The 20,350-nt window shown below is 38.5% G+C and overlaps 1 protein-coding gene across 1 annotated transcript in view; it reads left to right on the top strand.

Annotated features, from left to right (window-relative positions):
• Positions 1 to 1,164: 1,164 nt before the first annotated feature.
• LOC119721569 (protein O-mannosyl-transferase TMTC2-like) overlaps positions 1,165 to 20,350 on the top strand; it is a 61,951-nt gene continuing 42,765 nt past the window's right edge. Inside the window, exon 1 of the mRNA XM_038191648.1 lies at positions 1,165 to 1,409. Within this exon, the coding sequence (XP_038047576.1) occupies positions 1,327 to 1,409 (83 nt within the window). The 5' untranslated portion in view covers positions 1,165 to 1,326. The remainder of the gene's footprint in view (positions 1,410 to 20,350) is intronic.

Below are 20,350 nucleotides of genomic sequence, written 5' to 3'. Positions count from 1 at the left end.
TTTGCAAACATCGAGAAATAAAAGTACCAAGTTTTTACGAAATACCTTACTAGGATGTTGGTAAATGACAGTCTAAAGCATCCTGTAAAATTATGGCACCTGGTGTGAAGTCATTTTCAAGAAAATGGTATATTTGTATACGTTTCTAGCATTGGTCGGCCGACCACCGTTGGAAAAACCTAACTATTTTGCAACTACTACTCCAAATTTACCCTTTTTTATTCAGTTCAAATTTTGTTTGCCATTGGTTACATATTCATGAACGGGTGCAGGCCAGCTAGACTGGTTCCCTTACCTTACAATTTTCCGGCATCTATAAATTGATCCACTTCATCTTCAGTGGAGTCAGGGAACCAGACTACTTGAACATTTTTCTTTTTTCTTGGTTTTCCAGCATTTTCGAACACAAAACTTCACACGTCAGTGTAACAATATTTGATCTATTATACTAACCCCTCAAATAGTTCATTTCTGAGAATTACAGCAAAAGCCAATGATGTACATTCCCTTTAACTACACATACTGGTAATATACAGTACTTGTAATATATTCATGTATTCAAAAATAGGACACAAGTGGCTTTATTATTGTAAGTTTATCAGCATCTTTAGTTATTCTATTGTCCTTGTATTTTCTGCACTTTGTAATCATAGGTCAAGGCAACAATTTATAAATATGGATAAAAAGGTATTCATCTTGGTACATTCCAAAGACTTCTGTTGAATCATGTAGTTTGACATTCATTTATAAAATTGGATATTTTGGTCACAAGAAGCCAACTTTCAGCAAACGGTTCTCTTCTGCACTGCATTTCTCTTGAAATATGAATGGTTTAAAATGTGTCGACATATACTGTTTAATAATCACTTTCATTGCTCTAAAAAGATTAAACGACTTGATTAAATAACTGAGTGACTTAGTCCATTGCTGGTTTCGCTTTACTTTACTTAGCTTGTTGTAGTAGAAAGTAAATTTTGACACACATGATGGCTTGCCCAGGTCGCAGCAGGTGGCGCCTATTGTATTTATCACACCTGTGCCGAAGTCTACGGCTGTTGTATTCCAGAAGTTGACTGGAAACAGTCGTCGGAATTATGCAGATACTCGCGCCACGCGATATGCGATCACAGCGCAGCATGCGGTGATGCGCTTAGTACATGTGTGCAGTCTATACAGTCTATACACATCACCTCACAGTGCGAAAGAAGTTGACGTATTTGTGTTGCATTCGAGTACGGAGTGTCACCGAATCTGGATCACAATTTTAATCTTTCCCGATGAATTCTTTTGAAGTAAAATCGTTACTTATTGGATGCAGAAGCGAAGATGTATGACGTGCTGGGCTGCAGCCTCTTGGCACTGATTCTGTATTGGAACACCCTGAGTGCGGATTTCGCCTACGACGACTCGTAAGTTTCTTGTTTTGTGTGTGTCCGGGGAGGTGTTGATTCAGCGGGCCTTAGCCCGAGTTGGCCGCCGTGATTTGAGCTTATTGTACGGCGCGTACTAATCTGATCCGCGCACTCGTTGTTTTCGTAGTTTGTTGGTCAGTCCAACCTTTTGAAATTTGAGACAACACTTTTAACAGTTACTTTAAACCATCTTATATCCATGCTTAAACTAAGTTATCTTGTGTTTTATGGTACTGATTGTTTTTCTCATTGAAGTTTTATACAATACAAGTACAAATGATCATATTTCCATTTGGTTTTTAGATTCAGGTGTTTTTTTTATACACTACACTACAGCTTAGCTTGAGTAACTCATCGCGAGCATTAGAGCTGGAGTTACTCAAGCTACTTATAGCTGGTTTCTGAACTTAAATCTGTCATGTTGATTCCAGGGAAAGAATGTTGCAACATGACACGTGATGCTGCTTTTTATAAGGTCAGTCATTGCAAAAATGAGGATGAGACATGAATCTGGGACTGAGAAACATTTTCAATTTTGTTAGGAAAAACTTACAAATTTTTCTTGACTCTCCATAGACTGAAGTAGCGTCAGGTTGCAACATTCCTTCCGATTCCAGTTTACAGTTGGACTGTATTACTGATGGTTCTGTTTTACATGTATTTTTTTCTGTTTGTTCCCCCCTTTTTTTGTTTTGTTTCAAATTCAGATTTTGTTTACTTTTCCAATGTTGTTTTCCGTTTTGTAATGTTCATTTCATTTTCAATGTAGGACCTATGTTAACCATGATATCAAATGTAAACATCATGGCATTATGATTGTAGGAGAAAGTAGTAGACCAGCCGTACACAAGATTGACAAGAACAAACATGCACATTTCATTTTTTCATTCTCCCGCTATTTCCAGTAGAAATAGACAATTGGAATTTATTTTCTTGCATTTAAAGTTTAATGATTTGACAAAACGGCATCCATGATCCAGACACTGAGTACTGGATTTTTTTGGTTGCATTTGGCTCTTTTTTTGTTGGTTATTAATCAAAGCAATGTCTCTGCTAAATAATGACTAGTATTATTATTTATATCAGGCTTCCAGTAGTAAAACATAAATCAGCATATTGTATGCTTTCATGAAAAGTACCCTGATCGGATGACTGCAATATTGATATGTCATTAAAAGTACTCGGATGACTGCAATATTATTTTTGATATTGTGCTGATCTTGGCATAATTTTCACTGTATCTCGCGCGATCAAGAGCGTAGAAACTCACAGTTGTCAACCAGTTAACAGAGCGTAACGCGCTGTACCATCGCACGCAGACGCATGCGCAGCGCACAGCAGGGTGTACGCGGACTGTTGTCAACGACCACAGTGGCAGCTTCGAGTGGCGTGAAATATTCTTCGGTAGGCGAAGAATAAGTTGACAAAATTTGAGAAATACAGTGTCCTGACATTTATGTCTTGCGAATCAAGTCAGCCTGAAATGAATAAAAAATAATAATATTGGTTGGCTTTTGGGGGATAAGAATATTGTATTTGTAGCCCCCTCAAAGCCATCCAATATTATAATGTATTTGTTTAGTGGAACAATTACATGCACATGTATACAATGTATACATGTGCACTGTCATCTTCTTATTCGGTAACTAGTGGAAAGAAACAATTTCTGGTTGATCAGCAACATTTTGCGGTCGTCACCAAAACATTTTAACAAGAATTGGTCACAACATTGCTTTCTGTCTTATTTTTTTCTTTTTAAAATTTTCTCAAATTTCCATCCTCTCTACATATTGTACATTTTACTGAAATTGTATACATTTGGTGAAGATGTATACATCTGGTGATGATGCACAACAACCACTTCAACACATGTTTTCAAAATGAAAGTTTTATTTTCCAATCTATTCCAATTCTATTTTCAATTTACATTGCAAGTTAAAGTTGGTAATATGTGCTTTTGCAAAAGTTGGATTTTCTTTTCCGAACAAAATTTAAAGAAATACATGTATAGCCCTGGCCTAATGCCTAACAAATAAATTTGCTTGTTTGTGTTTACAGGCCTTTATACAGTTTTAAAAAGTGGTTTTAACTGGCGCGCTCCAGTTCAGAAATTGCGCAAATTATTGAGAAGGAATTAGGAGCGTCCCACTCTTCATTCAAAAGTTGAAATTAGTTTATTGATTACTTGTCGTGGGCCGATTTTTTTGTGTGCAATGTCTCATTGGAAAGTTCATAACAAATGTTATGCTAGAAAATTATCAATTCAATTTGAAAATCTATTTTTCAAGGTACCGGTACCACACCCAAAAAGCATGTACCGTTACATACATACATGTACGAACTTTAACAGTCATGGTAATGTCAGACACAAGATTTTTCAGACTTTTGTCTGAAATCAGATCTTTTGGAATGTCATCCCTATACATGTAACATGTACATAATTCTATGAAATACAGTCGTGGGACTTTCGGCTAGCATTAGGCCTATGTGCAACTTGTGAATGTGGTTTATAGGCAATTGTGTGGGCACCTCATTCAATCATTTTGACCACAGCTCTATCATGTCTATGATGAGGTGTGGTGCATTGTTCAGTTTCTGTTTGCGAAGCCCAAGGGTTTGGGATTTGTTGCTTGTTTTTGCACAGTCCTTGCATGCTATGGGATTAGTGCAGTGAATGGCACCTCTTGTTAATCAGTGTATTGCCACTTTGCTTTCGAAAATATCCTGGAAAACCTCTGCAGGCACACAAAAGCGGGAATGGGGAATAGAATGCAGAATCCGGATGATGTAATGTTAGTGATGGTCAGTCGTAGCATATAGTACATGTGTACTTATGAAGATGGTGAAAAAAAATCATGAATTTGGAATTGGGAAACATTTCAAATTTTGAAACAAAGTTTCATGGTCTCAATTTCAAATTTTGTTAGGATATTCTCAAAAAGTTTCATCAGAGTCCTCCATGTAGACTTACCGGTAATTAACACAAGTTACAACCAAAGTATAGTGTCAGGATACTAGTTCATACTGTATTGTACACCACCAAGTACATTTAGGCCTACATCATAAATGTTCAAGAAAAAGCAAACATTTTCCAGTCAAAACAGTGAAATGGAGCCCAGAAGTTTATAAATCGCAAAAAAAAAACCAGAATATGTAACATGGGTGCACAATTCACATTCATGTTCTTGTTTTCGAGCACCGAATTGTCAGTGTTTGGACACAAACATTTTCACAAGCCTCCCTCATTAAAGATAAATGACCCAAATGAACGATCTTTTAAATCCAAAAGAAATCCCCAAATGAAGATCCTGAAACCAAAGTTATAGGCCTAGCTGAATGATTGACATCAGGTTTTTGTACAGAATTTGGAAAATAAAAGTTTACTTAAGTAATAATACGCTGTCATACAAGCATGTACATTGAACCCAGAGGGTTGTCACAGCGTTTTTCAGTTGCACACCTGTTCTCTTCCTTTGTTTTTTCTCAAATATCTTGGGGAAAAAAGGCAGGCTTAAAACTAGTCTACCCCTGAAATTCTGGAAAAGTGGTTCTAGACGTCTTTAACAAAATGATACGGTACATGTAGATTGTTGGAAAAGAAATCTTTTTTGAAGCCAACCCCTGTACCAGTACAGTATAAAGTACATGTGGTTCTACAGTATTATATTATTGTAAATCATTTACAATCGAAGAATGCATAAAATACACATTGTACACTGTACAAAAATATCTGTTCTGCTGTCCAGTTGCATGCACAACAGGTTAATAAAAATACCCTCAGCCCTGCTGAACCATTATTCTGACCCAGAAAAACAGGGGGAGAATACACCCCATTCAGCTAGACAATCAGGCTGTGAAACCACAGTCAGCTTAGCAGTATGGGAGGTGCTACCCAAAATGTCAATGTGAGCCCTGTTTTCTTCTCGCCGGCTGCCCGCAGTGCAGGCTTGCCAGCGCGGTGTGTTCTGGGGCAGTGTGGCACGGCCGTATGGCCTGGTCATGCTGAACACAATGGGCCCTGGCTTGGCACTGTCGGCAGCGTGACACCGCTAACTTGCATTGTGTACTTCTCACCACTGTGTTTACCAGGGGTGAAATTTTGTCAGGATTTGTTTTCGCTCGGGTTTTTCCTCTTTTCAGGATTTTAAAGAATTTCAGGTTTTGAAATCTCTAATTCCTGAGGTTTACCATAATTTGGCTTTAAGTTTATACCGTCGGTAGATCAAAAGAAATGGGTATGCCGGTACTGCATGCAAAGAGCTGCCTGTTTTTACTGCCTTTTTGCACTCAACAAATACATCATAGACTCACATACGTCAGCAGCCCCCAAACCCTCTACTGATTAGGCCCCTATTTTGTGGATTCCCTCACCTCAGTTTCCCTCAATAATACCCCTGGTTTACACTGAACATTGAATTTTTCAATAAGAGATGATTTTTTTTTTGTTTTTTTTTTGTAATTTTTTTTGTATTTTGCAGATTTTCAATGCAGTATTTCTAAAGATAAATCTTTCACATTGAAATTGGTGAATCATCATGCATAAAACACCCACGCTGATTTTTACATTTCAAATTTTAAATTGTTTACAAGTTTTGGTTGGATAATTGCAAAAAGGAAATGCGTTGGAGGAAACACTATTTAACATTACATGTACGGTACAGGCTCCTTTTGGTAGAAATTTATTGGTCCACCATCATTCCTGTGGGAAGAAAAATTTAGAAAAACAATAAACAAAGGTCCAGAATGTTATTTTCAAAGAATTGTATTATGTAAATTCAATATCAGGTTTTGCCCTTCACTGACGTACAATGTATGGAAAGATTTCCATATAAGAAGTTCACTCAACACCCTGTATACAAACCCTATGAGAGTGGACTGAAAAATTCTAAGTGATTTCTAAGAATTTGCTTGTATTTTCTCACTGCTCATATTGACTTTGATGACATGAAATTGCTATCTGGGGGCTTGTTAGTCAATACAGAGGAAAATTAGTGAACTTCATATATATGGAAATCTTTCCCAATGTAAACACTGTGTACTCTGGTCAAGTCGGTGAAGGGCAAAACCTAACATTGAATTTACATCTGACGCAAAATTCCGTCTGATGAGTAGTTTGTAGAATGCACTATAATCGAGACAAGATGAATTGGACTGAAATTTACTTTTCAAAAATAGATTGTGTTTTCAAATTTTGACTCTGAAATACATACACGTACATAATGTTGCAGTGTTTTTCAATCTAAAATTAGAATGATTTTCTCTCTAAATTGTCTGGTCCCTAGATCCACACTTTGGAAATTATTAGAGATTAGGTGTACTCACATTGTTGATTTTCAACATACATACAAGCACGTACCCGGTATGATACATAAAATGACTAAACATCAAGCCTTTCGAGAAAGTTCTGTATTGTCAATGCAGACCTATACCGGTGCATTTGGATGACATCAAGTGGGTACAGCACAGAGAAATACGGGGCGCTAAAACGTAAAATACGCATAATTTCCAAACATGCCAAACTGAACTGTAAGAAAACGTGTCTGGAAATGTGTTCACCATTTTCATTTCATTAACTTTGGTCTTTTTTACAATTCGCTCATATGGGATTTGGATTAGGGAGCATCAGCTTTTCGGGCAGATGTTTAAGTTGTGTACTGTGAGGCAGTGGTAATGTTGTGATGGGGCCTGCTATAAGCCAAAGTGGCCTCTTTTGTGGGCTTCACTGAAGGAGGGGATTTTGCAGTAAATCAGATTAAATCCACAAGTGTCGTAGTCAGTTGCATGGTTTCTTCTGATGGGCTACGGGTTAGTTAAGAGCACTCGAGACCTGCCGATATAGGTACATTTGGCTACACTAAAATGCATTCTGTGGAATGAGGCCCATTAATTCTTAACGCTTTGCCACTGCCATGCCGAAATGGCAGTAGCATGGCAGGCACTGTCCAGCCAGGATGGTGCTATGGTGGAACTCAATTTCCTGAGCTGAATGGTTCTAAACAGTTGCACTACTGCCATGCAGAATTTTACAAAAATCAACTTACTGTACATGTATGTCTTTGAGTTCAGCACGGCAGTAACATGGCATTAAGAATTGAACACCTCAACTGGGGATTCCATCTACTTGATTGGCCAGGAATGTACAATGTATCACATAACGATCACTATTTTTCTTTCATGTACGGGTAACTTGCACTTGCAATTTGATGTAAATAAAGAACGTACATGATGTACAATACAATGGCAGCCTTGTTCTTGTCAAAATTCACGTACAGCATGCAAAGGACTGCTTACTAGTTTTTTAAATGTTTTAGCTTGGCTATGTTTTGAGTCAATTTCAAACTTCGAAATGCAAAACATGTAGCCCTAAAACTGCAGAATCTATGCCTTTAAGGTGTTCTTGTTCAGTAGGCTATACATGTAGGCCTACCTTTAAAGGGAATATACATCATTTGCTTTTGCTGTAATTTTCAGAAATGGATGGAATCGGGGGGTTGGAAATATATAGCAAATAAAGTTACATTTATTTTTTTGAGGTTTTGGGTTCGAAAATGCTGTAAAAACCAAGAAAAACAATAATTTTCCTGTAGTCTGGTTCCCTGACTCCATTTAAAAAGAAACAGAGCAGTTTACATATATTGGGGAATTGTAAGGTCAGGGAACCAGTCTAGCTGGCTTGTACCCGTTCATAGGTGTGTAATCGATTGCAAACAAGTGCGATGGTCAACTGGGGCCAGTATTTGAAAAAAAAGCCAGTTTTTTCCAACGCTGATCGGCCGATCAGCGTTGGAAATTCATACTAAAATACCACTTTTCTTGAAAATGACAGTTTACCAGGTGCCATGATTTTACAGGATGCTTTACACTGTCATTCACTAACAGTCCAGCAAGGTATTTCAAAATGATTTGGTAGTTTTATTTTTTAATGTTTGCAAATGTTGTATTTTCCCTTTAAAGCACGAAAACATACAATAGATATTTCTCAGTGCAATATTTGCCCGAGGTTTCTGAAAGGAAAAGAATGCGGAATGTGGCAGAATTCAGCAAGGCACAAGTACACTTGTACGTGTGCAATAGCTGAAACATATTGTTATATTAGTTCTCATTTTAAATTTTTTTTTGAGTCTGTAACACTGGAGTTGCCTGTGTCCTTTGAGTGAACCCGGTTTTACACAGCTTTTTTCCAAGTTATTTTTTCTTTCCCGTTTGCGTGTGTCCTTTGAGTGAACCCAGTTTTATGCCACCTTTTTTCTAGTTTTTATTTTTAGTTTTTTTATGGCGGATTAGTGTCGGTTTAAGGACTATTGAAATGTGGATTACTATGGTGCCCGATGCCTCCCTGCTAGATTTTTGAGTCGGGTATCTTTTGAAGAACTAGGATTTAGAAACTTACACGACGTTTTTAGTGGGCGCCACTATACAATGTGATTACTGCCTCGGAACCGCTGGCCCAAACTTCAACTTTGAGATTGTGAGGAAGAGGGATAATGTTGCTCATCGTTACTTTTCAAGTACATTCAGGCATTGACGCCATTTGACGGTCATGCAAAATTTATGGGCATTTGAGACCACCTAACTAGAATTCGAACACTGGTAAGATTAACCCACTGTGCCCTGCCCCTCCCCCCCCCCAAAAAAAAATTGTCGGAAAAAAGCTGTAAGATTAATTAGAGTTCCTTGCTGTTTTTATTGAGCGTACGTGTACCGTGCGCTCAATAAAAACAGCATATATTTTGGCAATTCCACACTAATGGGCCCAAAAGTGTGAAATTTGAGAAGACCTTTTGAGTTTTGATAATAAAAGTACGGTAGGATCTTGGTCTCTCAATTTTTGCTGTAAACATTGCAAGCTTTGAACAAAATATCCCCACCTTGTAGATAAAGTCACAAAGTAAGCATAACATTTAATGATCCCCTAATGTTCTCTGAGAGGAATGCCATCAGTCAAAACTTAGAGAACTCAGAGTCAATGTGAAGAATTATTTCATATTTTGTATCGGGATAAATACGAACAGACTGGACATTTGTCACAAAATGTCTGTCCCTGTCCGCACGTAACCCTAATCACATTATAACTTTGAAGCCAGGGCAAAAACTGTTATATATTTTCGCTTGATACATGTAGCAATGTAAACGGGTTGATAATGTCAAATGAAAGTGCCTAGAAACTGAATTTGTCGTAAGCACCCTTTTCCTTGTAGTGTGTCTGTCCATGTCATATAACACAGAGAAAAGATATGTTATTTTCTTGTCTTACTCACTTTCAAGTTAGCATTGGTATAGGAAAAAACTACAGAAAACACTAGCTTATCTTTTATATGCAACATCCATAAACTTATCTAATTGGCCCATTAGTCATGTTAGTGTGGAATGGCCCAATTTGCTCCATCTTGATTTTACATACACGTACATGTACAATGTACGTGACAGTATACATGTAACCTACATATTATTATGTACAGGTATGTATACGGTATTTACAATTCAGTGCATTTGAATGAGGGTTCACACAATTTTCTTTGCCAAGTTGAACGTTGGCCAAAACTTTTGTTTGGAACATACACGTACACCCTGAATTTCCAAAAATTTGGTCGAACTAGAACTTGTGACAGAGGAACTGGGAGGACAAGCTGGCGCCTAGCTACTTTCAACTCTTGTCCCAGGATTAGGTCTCTTTTGAAGAACGCGGATTCAACAAGTTTTTACGACAGCAGTTGCACAATATGACCGCTCCTTTGGAACGGTTGACCTTTATTTTGTTTAGAATGAACAGTGAAGTGACCTGTGTTGACAGTACACAAGAAATTGTCTCCCTAGAGATACGCACACCCATCTTCAGATGCACGTAAGCATCTTTCAGGTTTTTCCTAATCTAAAAAGTAATAATGTTTAAGGCCCCATGTTGTGGTGCATGCAATATGGACCTTTTTATAAGCTTCATACAATACAACTCTGCCACTGTCTTTTACCTGACTGAAGTGTAATTTACACAAAAATGTATATTATGATAGATTACAGTTTATTTTTCTTTATTGCTAAGCATATTGTTGAGCAAGTTTCTTGCTTTAACTACGTGTAGCTTACAATTTCCAGTGTAAAATCAGCTCATAATCAGTCACGTGTACAGTATGTAATGTACTTGTACATTGCGTTGACATACCGGTACGGCAGGTTGTGTGATTGCTATTAGCAATCACAAAGCATTATTGCCTGTGATTAGAAAATGTACACATTTCGTCACCTTCAAATGCTATTTTTATGCACATGTACATTGTACATATATACCGGTATGTAGCTGCAGTAATTAACTCGGTCTGGCATTATGAACTTCTTCTACAAATGTAGCTACAGCTACATGTTAAGCCAACTTTATGACCGCATTGGAAGTTTTGTATTGTGAGAGAAATAAGACTGAGTTGTGTGGACTTTTTACTGTCCCCACGGCGTCTGTGGTCCTGAACAACGCTGTGTTTCCAACTGGAACAGGCCATTCCCGAGTAAGCGTGCGCGCACATAGACCAACATTCCCACGCAGGATCACCTGGCATTCCCGGGCTGTTGCCAATAGACCAACATGTAAGACCTAATGATGTCACGCTTTGTTTATGTGCGCTTTCCTATGAGAGCCAGATGGGATGTGTCCCACTTGGCTCATATAGGGAAGCGCACATGTAAACAAAGCGTGACGTCGTTAGATCTTCAAAGGTCTATTGGAATAGGTGATGTTCCCCGGTGGAATGTTCCAAGCATTACGACTTTTGAGACCTTCTCTATCACTCACTCATCAGGTGTGGTCCCCACAACTACATGTACGGAATAAGTTTATTTATTTTATGATGCAAAAGAAAAAAAATTTCAATTACATTAATTAAATGACATAACATTGTACTTTTCCTTTTTTTCCCTGCTGAACTTGTTTGCTACATGGATTGCATGATCATGAATTGCATGATCATAAACGTGTCTCCAGGATTCAGCAGTAGGGGATGGTGCAAGACATTCAATCCTGTGATGATATCACCTCGATGTGTACACTGTGATAATATCGCTTCATCTGTTCTGCACTTTGTCTTGATAGGATCATAAGACCTTATCTGTGCACACTCAGTCCCTTAAGGCAATGACAGTTAGGGCCTATTTTCATATTACATGTAGGCCTAATTTCTTTGAGAATAGTTAAAGGTACAAATTTATGTAGGTGACAAAAAACATACAGAGGTGGAACGTGTCTTGACTACATGTACATGTATGACTGCCGTTCTCCCCATGCACACACATTGTACTTAAAGGTACATCTATAGACCATTTGTCATTGGTGGATTTTGTTTCATTTGAAGTAACAAAGGTACTCAAAATCTCAAGACGGGTGTTGAACAGCTAACCTGATGAAGCATTAGTTGCTGTATATTTTGAGAAAACACTATTCTGGATAGTCTCGATTTCAATTCAAAAGTTGCTGATTCATGACACAATCCCGAAATCAGCATTTCGGGACATGATTCTCATTCAGCCGATTGTTGCTACATTACGTACCGGTACGTGATGTCACACACTGCACCGACGATTCTTGCTAATAATAGCAACCGCGCACTCGTGTCCATTGTGTCAACGGGCTTGCATCGTGTCAACGCGCTTGCACCCATTCATGGATTCGCCCAATTACAAACCAACCGGCAACGGAAATTTCCCAATATTTGTCAGTTGACACATTTTTGGGAGTGACCTTCTTCAAAATGAAAGCATGCCAGAAGGAATAATTTCACAGGGACTTAATACTAGTGCCATTACTACGGTATCTTTAAACCAAACTTTGTAAGCATTTTAACAATAATTTGTTTGGTTACATTTTGGATAGATTCAAATGGTCTACTCTGCCTTTAACCCTAACCTTCTCAAATCCTCCAAACTTTTCTTTGCAAAATGGAGGATTTTGCAGGATTTTATAGATGTACCGGTATATGGCAAAAATGTGTGGCTGATTTTGGAGGATGCCCTGTGTCAAGGTCTTGGGCTGGACCTTGTGTTGTTTATACTCAGCCGTGCATACATTTGTAAAGTTACATAAAAATTTGTAAAGCAACCGGTAGGCCTAAATTATACTTGAAATCCTCTGCACTGCTAGCTCCAAGATGTCACTCCAGCTCTGCCTCAACATATTGACATGATTGGTGGAGGAAGTGGTCACCCCTCCAAGGACCACACTCAAGAAATAACGGAGGATTTTGCAGGATTGAGGCTATATATTTTTACATAGAGGCAGTAGGATTTTGCAGGATTGAGATTGCATCCAAGCAAAAATGCCTAGGGAGTTAGGGTTAATGTAGAAAACCAATGGAAAATTCACTTTTAGAGTTTGGACTATTGATTGTCTGGCAAGGGTTGCTGGATCTAGACACGTGTGTATGACTTTTGAAAAATTATGTGGAAATTTACAGAGGGTAAAATTATGCAGTAGACATACAAACTGTAATGTCAAACAGATGTGCAAGCAGGTTTGTGGCTATGCCAATCAATATCATACGGTTGATTTTTTATGGTTTAATTTGCATCATCTGAACTTGGGCAAATATTCTAAAGTGGGTCTGTTACATAGGAACTGTGCATAACAAACACTGTGAAGTGTTGTGCAGAACGAATAAATCTACATTTCTTTTGCATCCCGTGGTTGGCATAAGGTCAACGTTGCAAAAAATCCCAGAACAGTTATTGATGTTTCCAAACATATTGATTGTTGAAAATTACAAAATAACCAACAAAAGCTGCCAAAGACTTAATAAAAATGCCTCTTCCTTGCACAATGAGAGTGTTAATATTAAAAATGTTGTTGGCAAATTCTGTTGCCTGCCACAGCATAAAGTGTATGCCTCTGTTGCAGCCCATGGATACAAAATGGCGCATACAAAAAGTTCATACTGAAGAGAGTGCATTTAGGACTCTCAGGAAACAAATTCCAAAATTTGACCAGTGCAAAAAAATTATGTTAGTCTTTTTCCTTGAAAAGGCATGTTTCTGTTTGGCTTGCCATTTCTACTGAACACTTTTTGGCAAGTAAATATTTTACAAGCTTATTTTGTTACAAATGACAAATGAATTCATGTATTCAGTTATTTTCAACATTGCTACATTTTTGTCCCTGCCACGAAGCACATGTGTGGTACACAGTATTAAAGGGACACTACATGTAGGTCCTGGAACAGCGCAATTGGGCTACAATATGCACTTTGAACCAGATTATGTTAATCAGAAAGAACATTTAAAACTAGGATAGAAACATCCACACAACTATCCTTTAAAAACTGGGTGTTTTTGTGTAATTCCTGTCTTATGCGTGCGAGAACGAATTTCGGGGTCCACTTTTGCGACCCCATAAATTCGAGCTGTTTGGATGCTAGTTGTGATTTCATTCGTACGCGCAAAGTGTTCGCCTTTTGCGGACGTTGAAGAAACCAATTTTCTTTTGCATTGGTGATTGGTCACCGCTGTTGCCGGGACACACAACGTGTATATCGTACACTGTATGAGAACGACACGAAAAAAACGTATTCGTACTCCGTCTTGTCCGATGTGAATAACCGGGGTTTTTTGTCTTTTCTCGGGAACGGTAAGACATTAGGTTGGTTTCCTTTCAACCACATGTTTGAAAAAGGATAACAATCCAAAACATGAAATTTTCGGGGATTTCAGGACCTAGTGCCCCTTTAATAGTGTACATGTGTACCGTACGATTTGCAAGAGCAATAGTTGTCTTGCGTGACAGTTGTCCCTAGTGACCGTGTTCCCATACCTCCCTTGCGACAATTTCTTTTTATTGCATTTAAAAGTTAACGTTTAGATATATAGCTTTTTACACTCAAGGGACTTTTCCATGCGAAGCCCCAGAACATGTAAAAAAAAAAAAAATGTACATGCCCTGAATACAGCAATGGTCATAGGCCAAAAATTACTCCGCACGTTATGATTTTCATCATGTTCATGTTGCGTGCAGACGCCGTCCATCTGTCGACCATAAATCATCCCAAATTAAAAAAGCTAAAGAGCTATGGAGTTGCATCCCTGGCTCTATGATGCCAATACATCAAAATCGTCGGTGACGTTGAAAATGTACGCTCTTCTGTTACTCTCGTCTCCGGAGAGGGAGGTGGTAAAGTCTCTGAGCATGATTAAGATGTCGTTTGAGCTTTGTGGTTTTGTTACAAGTATACGGCAGGTGCTTATTTTGTACCTTTTAAAATGAGAATGTTCAACAATTGTTTATAAACCGAAGCTTAGCCATGTGTACATATAAACTACAATGTACATATATCATGTCTAACCAGGAAGTCTTGTTGTCAAGTTACCGTACATTACATAGTAAGTACCATCAATATATCAATATTATTTTGATATCGATATCGCCGATAGCAATTTCTTAATCATATATCGAAATGTCGAAATTTTCAATATTGAGGAATCATATTGAAAATATAAAAAATGTGTCAGATTATCATCAAAATAAATCTCCCGTTTGCTCTTTTACTTTGTGTTTAACGTTTGCTGTAAAATGAAATAAAACTTGGCGGCAACTTAAAATAAAAACATTGCGAAATGCCAAGCGGCATCGCTTTGTGCTTTGCGTTCACTGGAATTCGCGGTCTCCCCTAATGTACGGTACATGTAAGACCTAAAGAAAAGCTCTCATTCTGGACAAACTCTCATGCTGAGATTTGTTTTAAAATGCTGAGCAATATGCTCCAGAGAAGGCTGTGGAAAACTTGGGACTTAGGACTTTTTTTTTTCAAAGTGTCATCTTTGTGGTCTTCAACCTTTACATATGGAATAATCGAATATTCTGGATAATGGATTTACGGTATCGATCATTGAAAATTCTGATACCGACAGTGCTTGCAAGACAGCCCATACTCGATAGGAAATCGCTTCATAAATTTGGTCCTTTTTTTTCTATTATTCATATAGTGTCCAAAACTTTCATGTTTGCACAGCATACAATATCCTTGTAAATTCCTTTAAAAAAATACAACGTTAAAACCATTAGGCCTAATGCATTGAATTGTTCAGTTGTTCAATTTATTTCTAAGCTTCTGAAATTTGTTCAACATTATGAAACGTAATATAGTTTTGTACTAAGTTCCCACAGAAAAAAAACTATTGTTGAAAATTGAAAACCTTGCAACTAAACTTGTGTCTGTTGCACGCTTGGTAGCCAACTTTACCCAGGGGTCTAGAACTGTAAGGGTTCGGGTTAACAAGGAAAGACAGATCAATTACATTTGGCCGATTTAATAGCGTGTTTATTTGTGTATAGGTAAATCATTGGATTTCCCTAGTGGCCTCCCCAATGGCCTACTCCTACATGCCACACGTTCTGCTTCACAATTGCAGGATTCTGGAGGGACTGAGACTGTTTTTATGGAGAACATAATGAGGCTTTTTATGAGGAACTTTTGTGTTCATAAAACTGTTCACAGCATGTGATTAGGAAAAAGGATTTTTGAACTTGTTAACGACTGAAAAAGATTCAGTTTCCAAGATGTTTTGCTGTTAAAACAGATTTATTAAGATTACACGGTCTGATCTGAAGAACTTTTCCCCCCTACTGGTGGTATCGATGAGGATATTTGTGATGTTAGATACATCTGTAATATAAAATATTTCTGCATTAATTAACCCAAACTCCCTAGCATGATTTACTAGGAACCATACCCATCCTGGCAAATTCCAACACCATATGGGAAACTGCACGCACATATTTCTGACTTTGTTTCTGGAGGTGTGCCAACCCAATGTAAAAGACTGTCAGTTCAGGGGTACTACCCATGCTGACAGATTCCAACAAAACATGCCGTTGGGGTTTGATGGTTGAGTTCTGTAGTGTTCGGGTTACAGCAAAGTTTGTGACACAAGTGCACATCATTAAATACGGACAAGGTACGGTACATGTACAATGTACATTGAACATTGTACATAATGCGAGCATGGTCTGACTTTCTGTAACTTTGTCTACCGGTACATGTACATTTAAAGATGTGAAAGAAGTAGGCCTACCTGTTTGTACACTTCTGTGACGTACAGTACTGTACGTGTAATAAATTAATTTTTGTGTGATATATCCCAGAGTACCGGTATGAGCATGGTACCGGTATGAGCAATATATTTGAGAAAAAAAATATCAATATTTTATGCTTCAGTACCGTATGTACGTTGTGTATGCAGGGTTTACAGGTTTTGAAATTGATAAGGTGCAGTAGAAATTTGCTGCTGTATTTGGTTGCAGAATACTTAAAATGTTGTTGTGGTTTCCCTTAAAAAAATACTCCATGATACATTTGAGCTAATTGAACATTTGTGTACATTGTACAAATGTAGTGTACATTTGAAATTTCTGTACCAGTGTGTCAGGAAAGTGGTTGTACAAATGTAATCAAGAAAAATTTACTCAAAATACACGTACTGAAGTTTTCATAACAATAAAGAACTGTTGTTCATTTGGCCAAAGATGTGTGTAGTGTCCATAACCCGAATCCATTTGAGATTTCTGTGAATAAATAAGTCCCAGACGAGGCACTTTCACCACAATGCAGCGATTCACACCGAGTCTCCAAAAGGCAAACACCATTCTTCGTCGTCTTTTCTCTAATGGCTAATCCTCAAACGCTCCTATTGTAAAACAACTACACTCAGGAATTTCTGCCTTATAATATACACCTTTTTACACTGTGTACCCTTCTTCTATTCCCGTCCCTGTATTTTTTCTTGTTTTTCCACCCTCTTCAGCTTAAGAGCTGGCACTGGCACGGTGCCATTTACTGGTGTAGATTCTGGAGATTAGCCTACCACAAGTGCTGGGGGATTTGAAAATCTGTCCGCAGCGGACCGCGCTGTTATTAAAAAGACCAGTTACGGCCGCATTACGATCCCACCGATTGTCCCCGGACAACAGAATGTTGGGATCGGTCTGTTTGCTCAGGCAGTCTGGTTAAATTTGTTGTTCCAAGCCCGCTAAAGCCATGCTTGGTTCCACCATGGTTCCAACCCAGGAGTAGGCTGCCAACGCGATGGCTCGCCTTTTGTCCCGGAGTGTTTAAACAGTCAACAAGCCAACAGGAGGGGGAAAAAAAAGAGGGCAGTCTGGGGGAGACGTAAGAATTTTTTACAAAAATATGATTGTGGGGTTTTGCTTGTCCCCTTGCGTTCTCCGGGGAGGGCAAATAAAAGGCCCTGTTATGGTTACATGTGGCTAAGTAGCCCGCGGTCTCTGATTTTTGACCTTTTTGTCAACTTTTCCTTGGCATTGTGGCTTGGCTTTGGCTGAGCTAAGTGTGAGATGCCTGAGGCGATGTGGTGGTATCATTTTTTTCTTGAAAACCTTGATGGAAACTGACATTCCAAAATGTATGTACCCCTCTTTGAGGTTCTCCTTTCTTTTGACCACACTGATTTTGTCACACAGTAAAGGCTAGTGTCATTAACAGTTTATACTAATGCCATTTGAGGCTTTCCATGGTTAAGAGTTCATAGAAGGTCACAGAGAACTCTAAAAGAGATTGGTTAGACTTATAACAGAGTATGGTTCTGAGAAGAACTGCGAAGGCAGCCAAATTCGCAAAACTAAACGAAATGGCTTAACTCAACCTTTGCCTCATTTTATTGCGTAAGTTGCACAGCATACCCGGTATCATGTCTGCGCAACATTTCCGTGATGACAGCTTTCACAAAAATTTTACAGCGTTTAAGTCGGCAACTACCTGTAACATGTACGCAACAAAATTCAAATGATAACATAATTTATGCCGTCATATTTACGTGACCAGTGTACTGGTAATGGCGCAAATGAAAATTGACTATTTTACTGACTTATTGTGATTGTTGTGGAGCCTGTCATTTTGCAACTTAGGTATCAAGATTGATGATGCAGGAATCTCATACATGTAGCTTTCTTCTTGAAGTAAAGAAATCCATTGTTACTTCAACCATGACAATTTTTACAACTCCAAAGAAAGTCAGACAAATACATGTATTTCCAAATGTTGGGCAGAGCTGATTCAACAACCGTTTTGTGACCGCACAGATATCTAGATACAAACGGCCATCGCATGCCAAATTGTCTGGTCTATAAAAAAAATCATGTCACAATGTCACTTAATAATACAAATCTTGACATGGAGATCAGTGATATATCGCACTGCGTTCATTGCGTGTGTTGGGCGCGTATGGAACCTGCCGGTGCGCTAGCTTCGCGCAATGAGAACTGCAATGTCAGTCGCTCAGTCTCATGACCGGAAAGACGTCAAAACTTTCAGTTATCAAGGGTTACATTGCAGTTGTTTAATTTATTTCTCGCATCAACCATTTATCTTTTTGACTTATTATTGGCACGATATACATGTAACAAAACAATTGACTACTTTGATATGGGATATGCTGTTTTTCGGGGCATAGCACCTGAAGCGAATATGCGCCCCTCGGGTGTTTAAAACGTCATATCCCACATCACAGCAGTCAACAATTGTTAAATGTACACGTACTGTTTCGTGAAATCAGTATGCATTTCCTTGGAGATAGAGCACATCTACATGTACATGTACGTGTGATGACATCATCGTACTGGCTGAAAGCGTCCAATCATAGTCTACAAAAAAAAAAGTGCTCGTAAATAAGAGCATACTGGTATGTGTAGGTGGAAGTGTATAGTGAAATGTTTTGAAATGTTGTGATAATTACTGACATTTTAATAATGTAAAATGTGTCCTAAGCTTGAGTGGCAGCACTAATTTTGTTGACGTCCGTTGAACTTCGTCCTGTTGTTAGAAGGTGTTGAAATAACCTGTCCAATTCATGAATGTACATGTACGGTACATGTACCTAACATAAAATATGCACTCATGCCATACTTTTTATGACTTCTGGCTAGCTGCTTCAATCTATAGGTAAATATTTGTTTCTGCCAAAGCCCAACCATACATAGCTGCCTGTTCGATGTGTTTTATGGGGTCCATAAAAAATGGAGTTGAGTCAAATCCGAAGATAGTCTGGTCCTAGTCTTTCCTCTGCTGGTTTTTCCTGATTTTGTTTAGTAATTTCACTTTTCTTGAAAATGACAGCACACTGGTGCCATGATAATTTCACAGGATGCTGGAGACTGTTATTCACTTGCAGTCAAGCCAGCTACCGGTATTCATTTGGTAGTTTTGTTTTTTGATGTTTGCAAATGTTAGGGCCTATGTATTAATTACCATTAAGATTTAGAATTGAGTATTCGATTACTTGAAACTGTGTTCAATATGTATATGGAGTGTTTTGCAGTTAAGTATTTTATAACTCTCACAAGGGCTTTAACCTGCTAAAAAGATAGAAACAATGAACTGCCGTCGACCAAAAAAGTGGCACCTGACAATAAATGCCAAAACTTTCTGATAAAGTAACATCACAGTCGTGTGTGTACCGGTATGTGTGTGTGTAGTTTCAAATATTCAAATCGGCAAAAAGCTATTCAAATGTTCGGTTGATGATCAAATAGTTCGAATGTTCGGTATATTTTCGGGACAGCCCTGATAAAAATAGCAATTTGCTCCATCTTGTTCTTAGTGGTGGCATGGGTGGCTTGTGCGTAAAGCTCGCCTCTCACCAAGCGTAAAGCGCTCGCCTCTCACCAAGGTGACCACGGTTCGAATCCTGGCCGCGAATCGCATGTGAGTAGAGTTGTGCGTTGGTTCTCTCCTGTGCCACGTGGGTTTTTCTCCGGGCCCTCCGGTTTTCCTCCCTCCGGAAAAATCAAACACTTTCGATCTCAGGCTGTGCTCCGTGGTCATATATGGGTCGATGTGGCCGGCAGCCATAGGTGCCTTTACGTGCCAGCGGCCCGACCACGTTGTAGCCACGTCCTTCGCAATTCAGCATACCAGCTGCGAGTAAGGATGATTAGCCTCCCAAATTATTATTATTAT

Source organism: Patiria miniata, unplaced genomic scaffold (genome assembly GCF_015706575.1).
Source record: "Patiria miniata isolate m_02_andy unplaced genomic scaffold, ASM1570657v1 HiC_scaffold_13, whole genome shotgun sequence".
Taxonomy (NCBI): Eukaryota; Metazoa; Echinodermata; class Asteroidea; order Valvatida; family Asterinidae; genus Patiria; species Patiria miniata.
The sequence above is the reverse complement of the archived record's forward strand: the minus strand, read 5'-3'. Positions and strand labels throughout refer to the sequence as shown.